This window comes from Anser brachyrhynchus (assembly GCF_964034855.1).
Source record: "Anser brachyrhynchus genome assembly, chromosome: 7".
In the NCBI taxonomy this organism is placed as follows: domain Eukaryota; kingdom Metazoa; phylum Chordata; class Aves; order Anseriformes; family Anatidae; genus Anser; species Anser brachyrhynchus.
This window is the reverse complement of record NC_137701.1, coordinates 25366903-25386860: the sequence shown is the minus strand read 5'-3', so window position 1 is coordinate 25386860 and position 19958 is coordinate 25366903. Positions and strand designations below refer to the sequence as shown.

At 42.5% G+C, this 19958-nt stretch overlaps 1 protein-coding gene across 1 annotated transcript in view; it reads right to left on the bottom strand.

The window, feature by feature from the left end:
• Nucleotides 1-14440, bottom strand: part of SNX4 (sorting nexin 4) — a 34280-nt gene extending 19840 nt beyond the window's left edge. The window contains exons 1-5 of the mRNA XM_080600624.1: nt 14057-14440; nt 12946-13061; nt 3182-3320; nt 2956-3105; nt 1799-1846 (exon numbers count right to left, since the gene is read on the bottom strand). Of these exons, the coding sequence (XP_080456750.1) occupies nt 1799-1846; nt 2956-3105; nt 3182-3320; nt 12946-13061; nt 14057-14143 (540 nt within the window). The 5' untranslated portion in view covers nt 14144-14440. The remainder of the gene's footprint in view (nt 1-1798; nt 1847-2955; nt 3106-3181; nt 3321-12945; nt 13062-14056) is intronic.
• Nucleotides 14441-19958: the final 5518 nt, after the last annotated feature.

Sequence of the window (19958 nt, the reverse complement as noted above, 5' to 3'; positions counted from 1 at the left end):
ACACCACTTTTGAGCATTTGCACCACACAGTTATGCAGTTAGAAAATCATCTGTCCAGACTTAAACTTGATTTAAGATCAATATGCACAAGCGTTTTAGGGGTAATACCCCATCATATGAAGTACAAGCAAGGAGGTTTCAGACAGTTAATTCCTACTGTGATGCCATAATCGTTTAAGTAAACTAAAGAGGGAGGGAAGAACAGTTGCCCCTATTTTTTCATTCCTGAAGGAAGGGTCCAAGTGACAAATCTCCTAAAGAACAAAATTCGGTGTGGGGGGAAGGGAGGAAAGGCATGATTTAATGATATGGCTGGCAGAGTAAACAAAGCCTCCAACATTGACATTCAACTGTAACATGCCCGGCGACACTGCATTAATGCCTAATTTAAAGTCAAGTTAGCCTGGTTCAAACCCTTTGGGACCAAACACACATCCTGCTTTAATGCAGCAGCAGAGACAGCAGCAGCGCTTAAGCTAGTGGTCTGACTCTAGTCCTAGACACACAGTGAATCATTTGTAGACTTCTGTCCTCCAGCGTAATGCTAAACAACCAGGCAATCTGAGGGGTTTATACTTTGAACATTGAATAAAGGAAAGAAGCTTCTCCCCTGAATTTTGTGAAAATTTACTTTTCTTTAAGGAAACAAGAACTGGAAAAGGAAAACTACATCCACAATCCAATCCAGCAGGAAAATGAGACCACTCATCTTTCATTAGATCTGCAAAATGGTTTCTGGTAGTCAAATATTCTCAGCACTCTTCTCTGAGTTTTCTTTCCCTTTCCCCCACCATGTGCACTCCAGAAAGTTTGGATTGGCAGTGTGTGTTCAGGAGTTTGAGTATAGCTGAAATAAAGGTGTGTGGACTAGCAAAATTGCTTGACATTGTTGCATTACAAAGACTAGCAAAATGCAAGCCCTGCCATGACAGGAGGGAGTTACTGTCAACTGAAGTTATCAACATTAAGTGTCAGTAACAAAGTCTTTTGGACGCCGAGGATAAGAGCACCAGTGATTTTCTTCAGTTCTCAGTATTCAGAAAAAATGGGCTTTCTCCAACTAGTTCTCAGTTGTGATTTCCTAAGAGCTGATCAAGTTACAGCGAAACAAAAGCTTAGTATTTGTACCCATACAGTAACATTTCCAGGCATAGCCCTGCAATCTGCTAGCTTCTCACAGATTCACATCCTGACCAGCCATGAAATCTTTGATCATTTATTCCTGCAAGTCCTCCACCAGTTTACCAAGTCATGGACTCACTGATGTCAGCATGGATAGTACTACTTCAAGATGTACTCCTGTTAAACAGTTAAGGGGCACTGCTTCCATCTGTCTTAGTCCTTCTTAACAGAAACTCCTACAATTCACACTCCTCCTGCTTGCCTTTTTTTTTTTTTAAAGCAAAGAAAAGACAACTTGTATGTCTTACCAGGTAAAATCTGACACCAAACCTTTAAATTGATACTAAACTAAATTGACAACACCCAAAAGCACTGCTATGATCTCAAGGTCCTTAGTTTTAAAGCTTTGAAGGAGCATAATTCACATTACTAGCAGAATTCTAAGGCTGGGCATCAAACACAGGCACATTTTAACAAACTTCCTACAGAACTTGACAACTGAAGTCTTAACCTACTACATGCCAAGAACACCACTTTTTTGTAGTTACAAATATACTTAAAGCAATGCCTTTAACTCATTCTAACAGCAAATAGCCTTTCATAGACAGCCTACAATGTTTGCTGAAGCGTTTATTTGTGTGTCACAAGTCACAAAAGAAATGTCTACAGTAATTACCTTTAACTGAAATCCAGTCTCATTCACCATTTCCTTCCATCCACCTTCCTAAAAGAAAGAAATACACAAGAAAAAAAGGTACTGTTAAAGTGACTTAGGAGTGCCACAGCTTTCCCAGCTCCCTGTATCAAGCCCACATCAGAGCTGAAAGAAGAGTCTCCCAGTGAGCCTGGGGCCTGCCTCAGGCACCCTCCCCATCTCAATTCAAGAACCCGGGTTAACAACTTGTCCTTACGTTTTGCTTAAACACTAACCTCCCCCCAAAAACCTCTCTCTTCACCACGTAAGAGTGTTCCATTGCCACGTTCTATCAACTGGGGGTGAGGGAGAAGCCTACACAGCTTTATCTAAAGACTTAAAATTCAACTATTTAGAAAGAATGGCAGATGTCTGCTGGCTATTAGACCATCAGCTGCACCAAGGACCTTTGCAGCTTGAGACAGAGCACAAAGAAAACGTGCAGGCAGTGACTGAAGTCACCTGTTTACCGTGCACACAGTCCTCTTGCTCACGTGTAGTGGTTGTTTCTCCACTGCTTCCATACTGCTATCCATGCTACTTCATCTGCATACTATATTGTGCTACAGTAAACATCTCTGTTCAGCCCACTATTCTGGAATCTCTGATCAAAGCACAGATCAAAAATGCCCAAAGTTGAAAACTGCAGAATGAAATGCTTTGGCTAACAATCAGATCACAACGTTTGGGATAACATATGAGAGGGTCGCAATTTAAAACACGATGCTAAAGAAACTACACACATCCAAAAGGCAAATTGGACACCAGTACACCCTCTGCAGCCAGCAGTATAACACGCTAGCTTTCCTAGCACTAAACCTGAAGTAGTTCTCAGCCAACACGTTAGCTTCTCAATATGCTGTCTGAAAGAGGTGAAAATTCTCTCTTAGAAGCCTTAAAATTAAACTAGAATAAAGTCATAAGGTACACTAGAAGGCCAACTGTACAACTGCAACAGGCTATTAAGGTGGAAAAGGGTCATCTGGCTAAAAGCATCTTAAGTGTATTAATGTTGTCTATCTTTCTCCAAGATACAGAACAAGCCACAGGACAGTGGGAGGGAAGAGAAGAAAAGTGCATTATCTTAACGAAATGATCACTACAAATCTGTATTTAGAAAGTACATCATTTTACTGTACCTGTGTTAAAAACGAATAAAAGATTTTGTCTTGGCAAAGAACAGGATGAGAAGCCACACGTAACAAGAAGTTTTCCAAACCGATTCTTCTTCTTTCCACAAAATCTGGATCCATGTTATCTGCTGATAGTTTGTGCCAAACAAAGTCAGCCTATTTGAAAAGAAGAGCGTTAATGGCAAATAAATAAGGAACAATACAAAGCAGGCTGCAGTCACAGCTTCCTTACCCTTTTTTCTGGCAAAGGTGGAACAACAATATGCGGATAGGTAACTAACAAATAATTCCTCAACAACTCAAATTCACTGTAACGTCGCCACAGGGAGTCCACTGGGGAGCACTGTCCCTCATTCTGGGACTCAACAGCCCTGAAAAATAAAACAGCATGTTTGAACATTAGTAAGCTACCGCCTTCTTCCTCACACCATCAGCAATGATGCTAAAAAGTTTCTCAGTAATGATTACCACATAACTTGCTCGTAATCTAATCTTTATTTTGTGTCTACAAACTCGATTTAAAAGAAAAATCATTTTGATATCTGCCTGATAGCACTCAAAACATCTGCACATGCCAGGAACACAGGAAAAGTCAATGCATTTTCATCACACCGCAAACAGGTAGGTCACAGTCCAGTTATACAAGTGGCTTAGTTCACAGCACTATAGAATTAGATATATTTGTCTTGGAACAGTGTTGGGCTCCAAGCCAGCATGACTTCATGAGTCACTGAAGGATACAGTGCATTGCAAGAAGGAATTTACTATTCATTGGGAGAGTCTCCACTTAAGACAAAAGTTAGATCATCTGTAACGGCCAGAATAATTCAAAATAGAAATAGCGTGAAATTTTAAGTTTTGTTGGTTTGTTTGTTTTCAAGAAAAATTAGCAAATTTCAAAGCACTTCCAATCTTTTGTTCTTCTTTTCACATGTAAGGACTAAGGATGTGTAGTCTAATAAACTGGCTCAAGATACAGTACGCAGGTACAAAAATTGATGCGTCTGAACATTTTGTTGAACAGAAAGCCAACATCATATAGCAAGGGATTAAAGAATTGTATGTTACTAAAAAGGGAGAAATCGTGGAATCTTACGGGATTGAAGAGTCACTAAAAACCTGAAAAAAATAATTCTTCATACAAAACAGTTAAAGCAACCAAAATTCTTTGCAATATCATAAAATAAGTAACAGGTGGATAACACCTCTTGGCAGTTAGCATATGCCAGGACAGACAGAGTGAGCCTTCAGACATGGCACTTAACAGAACCCAGCGATGTCTATGCCTACCTTAGTTCTTACATTAAGTGACTACTTAACGTACAAAAGCCCTGGCAAAAACCTATATGGAAGACTATTAACTGTGTTATGAGATTATCACAGATTAACTGAAGTTGAAAGGGAATCTGCAGGTCTGTAGTCCAACTCCCCTGCTCAAAGCAGGTTGCTCAAAGCCATTTCCAGTTGGGTCTTGAATATCTCAGAGTGCAGGGACTCTGCAACCATTCTGGGCAACCCATTCCTGACAGACTTCTTTCCTATGAAGACCTGCATAGTAAAGAAGTTCTCATTTAAATGGGATTTCCTGTATTTGAATTTGTGGCCACAGCTTCTCTTTCACACTATGCAGCTCTTGAATTCTTAAGAACTTTATGGACTAAAGTTTTAAAGATATCTAAAGAGATCACGTATCGTTTGATATCTTAAAGCTATTCTTAAATCTACAAGGTTGGTTTTCTAGTGACCTTACTGAAAAACAAACAACCCAGCCCCAGAGCAGCGCCATGTATTTGATACACCTAAAAAAATAGAGGTAGTCTTTGTCATCCTTCTGAACTCTCATTAGAGAGGAACAGCACTGCTATATCCTCTCGCTCTGAAAAATAAATTGTGGTTCCACTTTGAGATTGAAGTAATATAATACAGAATTACACAATAGGAATTTTTAAAAATGAATAGGGTAGAACGTCAGTAAGGTAACTGAAGTTGTAGGAAGAAAATTCGCAGGGAGAAAGAATAAGAACAAGGCTGTACTCATAAAAACAATTCAACCTAAACTGCTGCAGATTCAAACTGTTTCAGACTGACTTAAGAAAAAAGGCCAGCACACTGCTGACAGCCACTAAGTCACACTGCAAACAGCCTACAGCATGTTTGTAGGAAGAATTTCCTTATTACAGAGTATTTTGACTCAAAGTCATAACTGCAACCATGATATTTTGGAGAGAGTACGTTTAGCTTAGCACTGGGCTGACAGGCTGTGTGGCATTCCTTGCTACACAAACATTGCATTATTTAAACATTTCAGTTATCCAATTCTTGAAAAGCACGTATTTGCTGATTGTACTATTGCTGGGCCGGAGGTTAATTTATGTAGATAAGGAATTAAGCTATCAGACCCCAGTAAATTAGTTGCTTGGCTGAAAGCTGAAGATGCAAACCTGTCTTTGCTAGAAAAGAAACTCCCAACAGGATTTGGTAAATAATTTGACCATTCGAGACACTCACATAAAAGTACTTCAGAATTAGGGAACCTTCAAATCTCCAACTTCAGCAGCTGTGACTCAGTTACACAGGCTTACAACAGATGCTTCAAGAGCACTACTTCTGCTTCTGGGTTATTACTGACACTTAAGCAAGACTGCCGCCATCAATACACCACAGGATTACGTAGACCCTGCCTGAGAACATACTGCACAAGCAAACAGGAATAGGAAGAGAATAAAAATGCAGGCCAGGCCAGCTCTGAGAACGCAGCCATGTTGCAAAAGGGTTCATCCACACCGCAGATGCGTCCTACTGGCAGGGCAGCAGCGTCCAGCAGAGACTTGCCTGAAGCCAGGCAGATGCACCACACCGAGCGACACAGACTGCAGCTACCCTCACACTGAAGGCAGGAGGACTTCTGATCCCGACCTCAGGTGTGGAACAAGGGGTTCTCCACAACAAAACAAATCAGGAAGAAACTGTAGGATGCATTTAGTCCACAGCTATTAAATATCTCCGTCACTCCTATGTGCAACCAATCCTGGACACAACAAATGCAACCCAGGGATGGCATATGTGTTAGTTTAACTGACTCCTCTTTCCAGTGTTTCTTTTTTTTTCCTGTAAAAGGAGAGCTTTGCTACTCATTTATTTAAAATCATAAGCTCACATTTAAAACTGACTGCATCACCTTATAACTAGAGGCCAGCTAGGTATGCATACCCTACTGACAGTTTGTGGCAGCCTAACACAACTCAGACACACATCAGAGTGACAGAGGCTTAATAAGTCCCTCCCAAAGTAAACTGCAAAAAGGAAGCTTGCTTTCTATTTTTTTTTTTAATATCATTCTTGTTTTTCCTCCCTGTTAATATGAGCCCTACAGGAAAGATACTGTTGATTGTGGTTATTTTCACTTAACTTATTCTACACGTTTTTATTCCCGTAAGCAACTTGGAATATAAAGTTTTCTATCTCCTGAGTACTAACTCTTCAGAAAAGTCCATTTGGGTGTCTCATTTCAACACAGCATGTACTTAGAAGTTCTCGTCTGCCTATAATCCAACCAATTCCCAAGGCAGTACAGGTCTAATCTTACATTTATCACCTTCTGAATAATCTTGTGAGCCCCTACAACATCGATGAGGTCAGCTCACAGAAGAATGAAAAGTTCCTTTCTCTAAAGTTTCTGGTCCAGACATTCCTACTCCATTTTCAAGTGCACTTCTTTAGAAGTACAACTTCACAAGATGTTAGAAAAGACCTATCCAAAATTCTGGTAGCATGCATTTGGAAGTGGTCTCAACATAGCACTCTCATACCAATATAATAATAACATAAATAAGTAGAATAAAGTTAAGTAACTTGTTTTCCATAGCTGATCTGCCTTCACTTACCCAGCTCAGGCTTGCTATTCCTCCCCACAGCCATCTTTGCCAAGTCAGCTTTATCATGAAGAAGTTGACCTGTATTTTCCTTAAAACTCTCAATTCCCGCACTTTATTGTCATTAATTCTAGCACCACAAGTCTAGGAAAAGAACCAAAAAAAAGCACTCTGCTACAAACAGAAGAAAGAGAAATGAAATAAAGAAGAATCTATTTATAAATTTTAAAGTTCCTTCATAGACTCAGGTCTGCTTGATAAAGAACATGTCCTCTACATCTGTAATACAGACTGCAGGTCAGAAGAGAACGCACTTATATTCCAGGTTCCTATCCGTTCCTACAAATACTGAAGGAAGGCAAATACATCAATAGGATCATCACATATTTTAATAGCATAGCACTTCATTTATCACTTGCAATGGCTCAGGTCAACACACCATCAGTAAGCTATCACTGTAAGAGACAGCAGCCTTCTGACAGAAGAATGCTCCAGTGTAAATTATGCCCTTAATGCTTCATGGCTGCTTTGCAGAGTTAACTATACACTAGAAGCCACAAAGACAGACCATTTGGAGTCTTAAATGTGCTTTTTGCTTTTTCAAGCAGCCCGCTACAACAGCTTTATACCTACCAGAATTAACAACACATTTGTTATCTAAAAAGAAAAAAAATAACACAGTAATCAATAGTAACATCTCAGTCTACACACCAAAAGAAAAAAGAATCAAGAGATTAAATAGGAATTAATTTTTTCTGAAAAGCTGCCTAGAAGTGTAGGGCTTCAGCAGGGAAAGACCACAGCTCTATAGACCTAGCCCTAAGTCAAAGTCAACTTGTGCTACTGCAGCAGTGACATGGGGACCCTGTTACTTTAGTTTTGTGTCCAACAGAGGCCTCAAGAACTCAAGGAGGAAGGAAACAGACTGACGATGCCGCCCAGATCATGCTACTCACCACATCTTCCCTGTCCGCCCAGATCATGCTACTCACCACATCTTCCCTGTCCACACTGAGGTCTGGCCAGTTGAAGGTCCAGCCTCAGTTTGTTCTGAGGAGATGGATCTGTGCACAGGAGGCTAGGCTACCCTAAACCCAAGTTACTCAAGCTTTACAGCCCTTATTAGGGGCACACAAGCCTCACTTTGCACCCTGAAGAAACAGGGTAAATTGCAGTTTAGATGACTACTAGAGAACCTTGTAGGCCAAACGTGCCTGGGCGGTTTGCTCTTTTTTGCAGTTCTTTGCCCAAATTCCCATTGCAAAAAGCAACACCCTAATCGCGGTACACCTCGGCAAGAGTCTTCCATGCACGTACTACGCTCTGTGCCTTGTCTGCATGATGGGGATTGCTGCTGCCCCTGCCCTGGCAGCACCCACCCCAGATGTTTTCCGAGAGGCAGTGAAACTTCCCTGGTAACAGCTGCAGGGGAAGACAACATCTCAGGACAGCTGCGCAACATCCAAAAAAGCAGCCATGCTTCTCCAGTTAACCCATCTGAGTAAGTTTAAGATGCATTTTAAAGTTATTAATGCTAGTTTAAAATCCCCCTTCCACCCAAGCCTTGACAAAGTAAAATCAGCCAGATTCTGCACAAGACTGCGTAGCTGAGTAAAGGACAGGAGCAGCAGTTCTTTGGAAAGCTGTGGCACGAAAGCACTGAACAGCCCTCAATTATAAGCCTACATCCACACAACTGCCTTTTAAACAAGGTTTAAATAAAAAAAGAGTTTGAAACTACAAGGATGGATTTGGGACAGGCAAGCACAATAAGAGAAATCCCTTTTTTTTTTTAATTGCACCAAAAAATGTCCCCACCTGGTTACGTTATGAGACCATAAAATATCACCAATTACAAGAGTGTTTCTCCCCAGGAACACCGCTCCAGAAAGGAAGTGGAAATCCACAAAAGTACTCGTTACACTTAATACCTTCATTACCATCTAATTTTTTAGACCACATTATGAACTCTACCATTAAATACAAGTACTGCAGACCAGTTTCAATTAAGATTATAATCACTTGTTGACGTTCAGTCAAACTTCTCAATTTGTTTTGGTTTTAAAAACACAATATAATACTTGTACAGTGTTCAGGCAGGAAAACCATATGTTTCCCCTCTAAGTACAGTTTTAACAATGCACGTTATTCATTGAATGAACCAACCTGCCTGAAAAAAAAAATTAAAAGACAAAATTGAAACCTCCAGCTTTTACATTCATAACTGATGTTATCGTAAGTGATTAGAAAATTACATTACTCCAAAAGCCGCGTTCATTTGCCTTAATTCGACGTGCCAATGTGAAAACTTCAGTCCATCTAATTAACCTCTTCCCATTTGCCATTTAAAACTAATTATCTTAAATGAGCCATTAAACAATTCCTAATGCAATAAAAGGAGGAATGGCTGCAAAATATTAAATCAGAAGAGAAGGAAATATATTAGTTTATTTCCCTGTAAAGCCAATCACCGCTTCAGTTACGGAGGCGGTAAGTGAGCTTTCAGCCTTTGACCTTCCAGCTACTTCCCCTCCCCTGCAATGGACAACGTTCACGCTCTGTGAAGACGAATACCATTCAAGGACGCTTTTTCTATTTGATATCTAAAAACGGTCTATGCATTTCGGTCTCTCAACAAACAGAAAAAGGATTGTTACAGATCGACTATGTACTTTGTGAGTCACCAAAAGGCACCTGGCAAGCTGTATGGCAAAGAGGCAGTTCTCCTGTCAGAAGGTGACCAAAAAAAAAAAAGTCACCTCACCATGAAAATCATCAGCTGAAGAGTGCTGTTTTTAATTAAAATACACATCTACTAGGCAGGCTAATGATTCATAATATCAATTGAGTAAAAACCAGCAGTAAACTGACTTTTCAACTCTTCCATCTTTTTTCTGCCTCCTGACTCTCCCCTGTTTAAACCTCATACTGAATTCAGACTTTCTTTCTTGTGTTCTTTCTAACACTTCCTTTGGATGGAGCAAACGATCTTCCCGACTCTCAATGAGCAGAAAGCTGCATTTTTGCAGTTATACTAGAAGACAGCATGCCCCTTTTGGCATTTGTTCTGTGCTACCCCCAGGAAACACATGCTGGGCAACGTGGAACAGGAGACTTTGGGAAAGGAACTCAAAGAAAGCATAGCAAGGGATAAATTCTTGAAGTCCCATGGTGCTACATCAGTGCCACTGAACTCTGACCTAGCTGGCTACTGGTTTTCAAGCCCATTTCTCTCAGAGTAGTCTTCATGTAGTCAGCTACCAGGCTGCACAAAGTTGTGTTACTTTTTCCTAAAGCCACACACACAAAAGAAAAAATAATTACATTCACTATCTTCACCTCAAGGACGAGGCTAGAGATCTGAAAGCAAGCAAGGACGGAAGCAGAGTTAGCTTGATGAAGTGCCCTACTACTACAGAAGAAGCTGTTTATGGAGTATGGGAAAGAAAGGCATCCCTGTATGGACTATAATTAAAACAAACAAATTGCAGTTCATCAACACAGAGCATTTAGAGGTCCTTTATACCCTGGTTAATTTTCAGCCCTGTCACAAAAAACAAGAATGTACGAGACAGGGAGTCAAATTCTCAGTTTTATACCATTTCAGTTCTTGCAGCTTGAAGATTCTGGTATGAGACATAGATGCCTAAATTTCTAATAAGCAAACAACTGTGAATTTAGAGGGCCTGGGTATTTGCGTTTTCCCTTACAGGAAGCAAATGATACCCTGAGCACCTGCATTGCAAGAAGGAATATTTAGTTACACATCTTAATGATAAGAATTTGTACTTCCCTTAATGCCATTTCACACAAAGAGGTGGAAGTGTTCATCTGTTCTCACAGGGAGAATGTAAGAGCTGAGTTATTTTTAAATAACTGTATAGTTTAACGGAAGCTGTGAAACAAACTGACTTCAAGACTAATTGAACGGAAATAGCTCACCACAAAAATCCACTAAGCTAATGCAAAAAGGTGTAAACCAAGACTAAAGGAGATGCTTTCAGGAAGCATGACCCTTGGAATTTGCCGAGACTCTGGTGGTCTACAGCAGTGAAGTTTGTTTTGTCTCATAAAAAAAAAAAAACTACATCGAGGTGCACTATCACTTACAAAAAAATCAACAAGTCACATGAAAATGTAAGAATAGTAATAAATCTTCTCATTTTGAAAAGAAAAAGGACACAATATCATCAATTATATTCTGAAAACAGCTTTGTCTGAGCTAGCAAAACTAACGTGTTAAAAGTTGAAGTAGTCAGCTCCTGTTCTGTAACAAATATACGGTGGCTTTAATTGCATCCACCTTGTGCCTCATTCACCAAGTCGCACACAACTCTTCGATTCAAATCGAAGTTAAATCCTAGATAGCAGCAACAGCGGAACCCCAGTTCACATGAGTGTAACACAACTATTAAGTGGTCGTCCTTTTATATTACTATAAACTGAGTTTTATTCTTCAGCTCCAAAATATCCTATTACCCACAGACAAATTGCTGTGAAGCCCACCTACGGCTACAGGCTCAGCAGGAAGCACATTTAATAGCCAGCAATTATATTTATGCAAGAAATTTTGCCTTCTCAGCAAAAGGAATAGAGAACCTATTTTATTAGAGATGTGACAAACCCACATTTTCAATAGTGCTGTGACAAACATGTAATTGGTCTTGGTATTTGCTGACCACAGAACAAAATAAATCTTAATGAAAGAAGGCAATCTGGGCAGCAAAATACAGTTTTGCCACTAGGAAGGAACCACTGGGAAAGACCAGCGGGAGAGAGTTTAAAGTAATGCAAGGATGATTGAGAAAGGAGACGCAGTCAGCATGTTCTAGGGCTGCATAAAGATGCCCCCAGAGTATACTCCATATCACAATTAGATACCAGTGATTCCAATTTCCTTCTCTTCCCACTGAGAAATACCAATAAAGGAAAAATAGCATTAGCTACGTGAGAAGATATGGTCTTTGATATCAATACACTCTAAAAGTATTTTTAAAACATCTTAACAAGTGTCAAAGAGCTACAGTATTTTAAAAACGTGACTAAAATCCAAAGCAGAAGTACAGTATGAAGTTTAGCAAAATACAGTAAATGTATCCCCACAGGTCTGCACCACGGTCAGTATGGCTGGTACGTCTCTGCATCAGCTAAACAAATTGAGAAGCCTTTGAGCTAGCAACTAGAAAACTTAGGCTGCATTTTGCTAAGGCTGTGAAGAGTTCAAACTGTTTTGTTTCAGAGAGTATTATCTACACAGCCCATCATTCCTGAGACAAGGCCCAACAGTTACAACTGTCAATGTACAAAAGACAGATGCAAAACTCCTAATAAAGTTTAATTTTGAAATCCTTGCTTCAGCTGAATAAACGGACTCCTGTTGTGCAGGATCATCTGTGACTGTTTGAGAAGGAGCTATAAGTAAGAGATTTTTAAGCTTTGTTCACTACTCGATACTTAAAATTGCGAGTTGTATTTGGGGTACTAGATGCGTTAACCGTACTTGGTATTATTAATCTTACTAACAGAAGAGGCCTGAAAGCAGTAAATTCTCCAGTGAAAGTTCAAACTAGTATGAAGGAAGGAAATAGTTAATTAACCCTTACCCTAGAACATTTACAAGGAGTTCTGCTTGATCTGATCACCACATACACTTCAAACACTAGTGGAGCAGTAAATTTTGACCACATGACCTAAGTCAAGAGACTTCTTTATTTCCTTGTGATCCCAAACAAGTCTAACTATTACTTTAGACCACGAAGCACAACCTCTCTCACACACAAGCTGCATATACAACCTTATATATACAGATATAAATTTATCCAACCCATACAGTTGTTGACACTGTGTTAAAGCAGTACCTTCCGAGCACACATTTTTCCACCTAGCTTCAGACGTAGAGTTACAGTGCAGAGTTAGGCAAAACCAGCATTAGTACTGAACTGCAGATCAGATGCCAAGTTTTTGCAGGAAAAACTCCTCTAGAGTACGTTGTTATCACATAACAAATCATAAACCAACTAAATCCCCTCATCAGCTGTACCTGAATATTTTCATGGGGTAAGGAGGGAGAACCTGTTTGGAATGGCACATCCAGGTCAATTGAGAGCAAGTTCTCATCACCCACCTTGTCTCAATGAGGTAAGCAGTATATGTTTCTTGCATGTTCATGGCATTTCTCCCAGTCCGCTTTTCTGCTTCTGAAACAGTGATTTCCATTTTTTTTGCTAAACAGTCTTCCATCTTTTTAGGGGAGGAAAATAAAGATTCATGTAACATTAGCCACACAAAGCAAAAGCTACTAACCCTACCTCTCCTTCCCCCACACCACTATCATTTAGTGGCAGGTCTCTACAGAATAAAGGCTCAGGCAGTGTTTCGTTTTATACCTCTGCTTTGTACCACACGTGCAAATGAAAACAGAAAACCTGCTTTGGGGATAAAACAAAGTCAACACACAGCTTTGAACACCTTTAGTCATCAGGAGCTGGGAAGACAGAGAATGAAGAAATATTTTTCCTACAAGTAAAGAAATAACTTTTTTTTAAAAAAAAAAAAAAAACACAAATAGTTCTCAGTACTTCCTACCCAGCCACTTCCGTACCACCAGTGAATTCCCCCACCAGACGCCTGAGATGAGTGCAGCCACTACTCCCCTTTCACAGGGAGGAGAATACATCCTGAATGAGATTCCACTTTTTTTTGTTATTGTTGTTTTTAAATCTCAGTGAGGACGATAGTTCTCTCTCACACAACCAGGCAGAAGTCGGTTAGGACCGCACGGCCCCCCCGGGCAGGCAGAGAGCTCCGGGGACCTCTAGCCGAACCCAGCCAGGAGATGGATCCCTTTGTGCAATTCGGGGTGGCGTGGGGGCGCAACGCCGAGAAGTAAAAAATAACAATTATGATTATCGCCACGGAAGCAGGCAGGCAAGGCACAAACCCCTCTGACACCGACCAGAAAAGCTGGCACCCCCTGCTCGGAGAGGCAGCCGAGAACGGCTCTTCCCACCTGTAGCCCCCGCGGCGAGCAGCGCAGAGCCACCGGGCTTCACCTCCCCCCCGGGCCCGGCCTCCCCGCTCCGCCCGAGCCCCGCGACCCCTCCCCGGGCCGGCGGCGCGGCGGCCGGGCAGCGCGCTCAGGAAAGGCCGGTGCTCGGCCCCCCGGGGTAGGCCGCGCCGAGGCCGGAGGCCCGCGGCGGGGGGCAGCCGGGCCGAGGCCGCCCCCGCACCCTCACCGTGTCCGGGGGCTGAGGCTCGCTGCCGGGCGCGGCGCCGTCCTCCTCCGGGCGGCTCTCGCTCGGCTCGGCCTCGGAGCTCTCCATGGGGATAAGGGGCTCGGCCGCTTCCCTCCGCGCAGGCGCTGAGGCCGGCTCCGGCGGGCAAACTCATCGCAGGTCCTAGAGAGAGCGGCCGGGGCGGGCTCACGGCGGCACCGGGGGAAGGTGGCGCCGCTGCCCCGGCCCGCCCCGGGTGCCGGCGGTCGGTGCTCCGGCGCCGGGCGTATCGAGGCCTCTGGCTCCCTGCCCCGGCTTCACGGCCGCCTGCTGAGTCCCCTCGTGGAGGGCCCGGCCGGGCACCTCGGCCGTGAGGAGGGAGAGACCTCAGTCGGTTCGCCCTGAAGCAGCTGTATGCCTCCCCTCCGCAGGGACCGGCCTTTAGCAGTCCCCTGGGTGGTCGTGTCTGCGCTCGTCCTCGTTCAGTTACATGTTTGTAACATGGAGATGCTTCTTGACTTCCTCTCCTGGTTCTCAGGTCATCGAGGAGTTTCTGATGCACTCACAGGGGTTTTCCATGCAGCATCCATCCTAGCTGACCTCTGTAGCAAGACAGCTTGGCACTTTGCTTTACAGAGTTTCTCTCACTAGCTGTCAACTTTCCCATGAGATGTTTGTTAACATTTGGCAGCTCGATTTTGTTTTCGTTTTTGTAAAGCCCACCAGCCTGTTATTTTTCTGCTCTTACTCCTTTACATCACTCCTTTACAGGCACCAAAGGACTCCTCCGTGCTCTGTTTGCTTTTACTTACCCTCTCTTCTGCCCTATGTTCTCCATGGGCTCCTTCCAGGCAGTGCTGTGAAATCCAGATAGGCATTCTTTTCCCTTCCCATTGTGCCTGAAGTGTGTCCCACCATGGATGGGCTGCCACCACGCTTGCCCGAGAGGTACCTGAGTAGTTAAAATCCCCTGAGTTCACCTCTTGGGAAGTCTCTGCTGTTATTTAATAAAAGCTTCAGCTATCTCCTTTCTTCTCATTGAGCAGGAACAAGCCCTCACTGTGCTTTCATGTGATGCTGTCTTTTCAGAGGGATGTTCAGCAGCCCTGCCCCTCAGCTCCTCCTGAACATCAGACTGCCAAAATGTTCCTGGTGTGTGTACATACATATATATACACATAGTGTGTATGTGACAGATCCATACCATTATCGCAGCCTTTGGGTTTGACAGATCCATACCATAGGCTTTGGTTTTATTCCCTCAGAACCCCATGGTGCCCACACAGTCCTTGTCCAGCTGGCAAACTGGGCAAAGAGGTTCTTCCTATCTGTTCCTTGTAGTTCAAACATCATTTCAGACTCTCAGGAGCTGCCTCGTCGTTCCCCTAAGGTTTTCCATTTTTGCACCAGATTTGTGCCTTGATTCAGGCACGACATTTTTTATGTGCTTATGTAGCTTTTTTTTTTCCTACCTGCCCTTTTTAAACCCAGGTTAAAGGCCACTTCGGGGGACTGAAGAACTGATACTATGAGTTTCTTTGTTTTGCTTTCTCGTGCTTTGAGCAGGAAACATTTTTTTTTAGTATTGACCAGGGCTGAATTTGCATACATTTTTCATCCAAAAATTAATCTTTCTCTTTCAACAACAATTAAAATAAATCACAAAATCCCCTTTGAAGATCCCATGAATGAATATTTGGCGTCTGGTTTCTATTCTGTTGTCTTCAATGTTTATTCAACTTTTTCCTCAGATTGTTTGAACTGATACCTCCTTTCCCACCCCTCCACCACTGTAGCTGGATGGAGTTTCCCAAGCTTTTTCACAAAAGGCTTGCCTAGAACAAAAGTTTTTTACAAATATGTGAACTCTGATTTGTCCTTTGAATAGGATTGATTTAAGATTTGTTTTCTAAACCCAAAGTCCAGTTTAGATGTAAAAGCACGATTGCACATTGTAAGACAAAGTCTGTTTTCCATTAGGGTATGGTCTTCTTATGTTTACTCAAGATGTACATTAAGATACATACCTTGTATCAATTACACTCGCATTTGCAGGATGTGCATACTGAAATTTTTCAGATCCATATCAGCAACGTAATGGAAATATTTATGTGAAGCTCATACAGGATATCATACTTTGCATTAAATATTTTTATTATGGAAACAACATTATCAATAACATACAGTAATATTTTGCAGTTATAACATCCAGTCATTTCAAAAACTATTTTCAGCTTTGATTTTTCTTATTACTCCTAAAAAGTAGAGATGTGGCGTAGTACAGATTTGGAGAAGAATGAATACACTAAGTAGGTTGGAAAAGGGTACCAGTAAGAGGATCCAAATCAGATGATCAACTGCCTGGGAAACCCTCACGTACATTATAGCCTGGGGAGCATTAGAGGGAAGTGTGAGATGTCCTCATGACAAACTAGCGTGCAACAAAGAGCTCTTTGGTAAGCATCAAAGGCCCCACAGCTGTACAGAGTGCTCCTCCTGAGCCATGTTTCCCCCCCACACAGCCTGCAAAGTGGGCTAACAGTCTTTTCTTACAGATAAACTGAGACAAAGTGAAAGGTCTCTCCATCCAGGTGATCGTCAGATCTGTGAATAAAACTCAACATTCAAGAATGTCTCTAGGTCTAACAAGCCGATCACACAACTTTTCCTGAAGGACCTGAAAGGCTGAGAGTTGGTCAGAATTTATCACCAGTGTCCAGGCTGGGAAGGTATTTTTTCAGTGCAGTATCATGGCACGGCACCCAAATCTTAGCCAGCTCTGGTTCCAGCACAGTAGTGCTTTTAAGAGTACTTCCAAGACTTCTATTTGGTCAAAATAAGCTTTAGTGTTTCCCCCAAAGCTAGACCCAACCACTCTCACAGTCAGGCTCTCTTTAGACCTGGCATCCATTCCATATGTATTTTAGGGGATGTTTTTTAGGGTTCCCCCAGCCTGCTCCCTGGGACTGGGCACCTCCCAGTTCAGCTGCTGCTGAAATAACCCCAGTGCGCGCCTGCCCTGAGCCAAAGCAGGATGGTCAGGAGTTTGCCTTCAAAGGCACATTTCTGATCTGCGGTTCAGGCTCCTGGATCCTATGATAATTTCACAATACAAAGATCATGAGTCAGGCTGTCAAACTGCTCATGCCTCCTTCTGCCAGCTATTCCCTCAGACCTGAAGGTGCTTGCTACCCGGAGGCCTCCAGCTGATGTGATGACAGCTTTTGGTCTCCAAAGCCTGATTCTCACTGAAGACCCTGGTGTCTGTCTGCACGTGGTGTCACTGGTACGGATGGTGCAGAAAAAAGTGTTTGCGTATGTTTCCCAAGAAAACACAGAGGGGAAATGGAGAAAGTATCACACTTGAATAGCTGCTTTAGCATGGAAGAGTGCGGGAGGAAGGAGGAAAAGTAGGTTGAAAAAGAATAAAAGGGAAATCCTTTCCTCATATAGGTCCATATTCCTCCTAGACATACTTCTATATCATCTAAATGGCTGTGTGAAATGGCCATTAAACAGTAGAAAAAGCAATATTTAGTTAATTATTCAGAAAAAAAAAAAAACTCATCGAAAGGAAAGTGGAGAGTGGAAAAGAGATTTGGGTGTTCTTCAGGGGGAGAAAAAAAAAGCAACTGAAATTGGTAGCAGTGTTTTCCATTAACTTTACCAATGGCAGAACTGTATCCATGCGTACAAGATAAAAAGCAAAAACTAATCCACATTTTTGAAAGAATCTGGACAAGAACATCAGCAGTATGAGTGAAAAATTACTGAAAGTGGCTCCAAAAACAGCAAAAAGAAAGCACAGAGAAAAACCTGAAACTTCACATGAACAAATAAGCAGATTTGGTTCAGAATTGAACAAGAGTAACAACAACAACAAGGTAGTAACGTTGTGAACAGTAGAGATGAGCAAATTAGGCATTTACTTAATCTTGATGCATCTTTGGTCAAGAAGCCTGTTGTATGCAGCCTAGGAGAGGTTAGGTCACCTCTGGAGGTGTCCCTGCCCATGGCAGGGGGTTGGACCGGATGATCTGGAAGGTCCCTTCCAACACAAACCAGTCTGTGATTCTCTGATCCTACAATTCTATGACAAATGCCTTCAGCTTCCACCAGGCAATGGCATCTGAATTTATTAAACCCTATTAAATTAAGCCAGTGTCCTTACGAACACAGGATGGGGATGCCTGCTGAATAAGATCTGCATTTCAGGGTGCACACCCATCCTCCTCAGGTGGCTGCTGCTAGTGGCATGGTAAAACTAACTCCACGTTTATAAGATTGAGGAGTGATGACACTGAAATTCACAGGGTTTAATTAACTGCTAGGACAACTTAGGAGTAGTTGTGATGTTTCAATACAACCGCACAATACATGCACATAAATTAAGAGTATGAGCATGGATTTGTGCTCACTAGTAGAAGCAAAGTCCCTGATCCGTCAAGTAGCCGTTGTGCTTAGGCCTGCCTTTGAAATTTTTGAAGTGTAGAACAAACCTCTCCACAACAAAAATACTCATGGACCTTATCCAAAGCCTCAGGACTCAGTCTTAGCATCACCACTAATTTCTACTGATATCAACAGATTTTAAAAAAATTAGGAGAAAATGCAAGAGATATTAGTCCGGTCACACAACATGCAAACAATCAAAAGGGCTGAAGGAACACCTTCTGATGAAGAAGTAAACCCAGCACCTTTTTTTGGGTCTGGCAAAGTCCCTCATGATGGTGCCCTGCACAGGGGTGTTCAGTGTCCACATTGGGAGCTTCCAACCCATTGATGGATTGCAGACCCGTGCCTCCTGCAGTGGAAACCCAGGCTGTTTGAAACCTTTGTTTAAATATATGCTGTATTGTTTCAGGTGGCCACAGTTTTATTTTACTTCTCCAGTAAATATCTTCCAGCTCCTAAATGAGAACTTAGGGAAAACTGCTCCCACAATGCAACTTAAAAACCACCCTGCAGAAACCTTACATTGCTCAGCTTAAATCCAGCCTTCAGTACGTCTTGAGTTATGAGGCTGTCCAGATCACTAATAGAGGAGCAGGGGAATTTACACCAAAAGGCATAAACAAGTCAACAATAAAAATAACCATTTATCTCTTCTTCCTCCCCTGTGCCTTATTCCAAAGGTCACTGTGTTCTCTCGTTGAAGCAAAGCTCTATAACGTGAGTTCAGACACTTCAGGCTAAGTCCCAGAGTTCTTGCTAACTTTTCTCCAAGTAACTGGTGGATTTTTAGTTTGCAGTCTTTCCTTGGATAAGGTCTGAGAAATAGGCAGGTGCTCTGGAGAGGAGCTGTTGGCTGGAGAAAGGCCAAGTTTGGTGGGGCACATGCTGGGGGGCTCCCACCCAACCCTGGGTGACACCACAGTGTTGGGAAAGAAACAAGCTCCCAGCCTCGTCTTCTTCCTATTTTGCAGTTGAGGTTTGCTTACAATAGCCTCAGCTAAGCATATTGAAAATTAACTTTATTGGAGAGTGGGTACAGCTGTTTAGGAAAAGCAGAACAAACATCATCGCCAAGAGCTTCCCATTGCAGAGCTTCCCGTAGAAACCCAACTGCCTCATAAAGATGCCACCATGTGGGACAGCGGTTGCCTTTCCTCTCATTTGAGTGGGCTCAGGCCACAGATCTTTCCCCAAGATTATTTTGTGTAAACGGAGAAGCATCACAGAGGATTTGGGTTAGCCCAGAAGCTGTCTGGGATGCACTGGGCACCTGGAAATCTCCCCACTGCCCGTGGCTCGGGCACCTGGCTGCGAGGATGCTGCTCAGGCTTCCTGCTGGCTTCCCAGGTCCTGCGGTTCAGCAAATAATACCCAGCACTTCAGCCTGCCCATGCTCACACTTCCAAGCTATACGGCGTGTTTTCTCAATGTCCACCATTGTTTAAAAAGCCCCTCTGGGCTCCTGCTG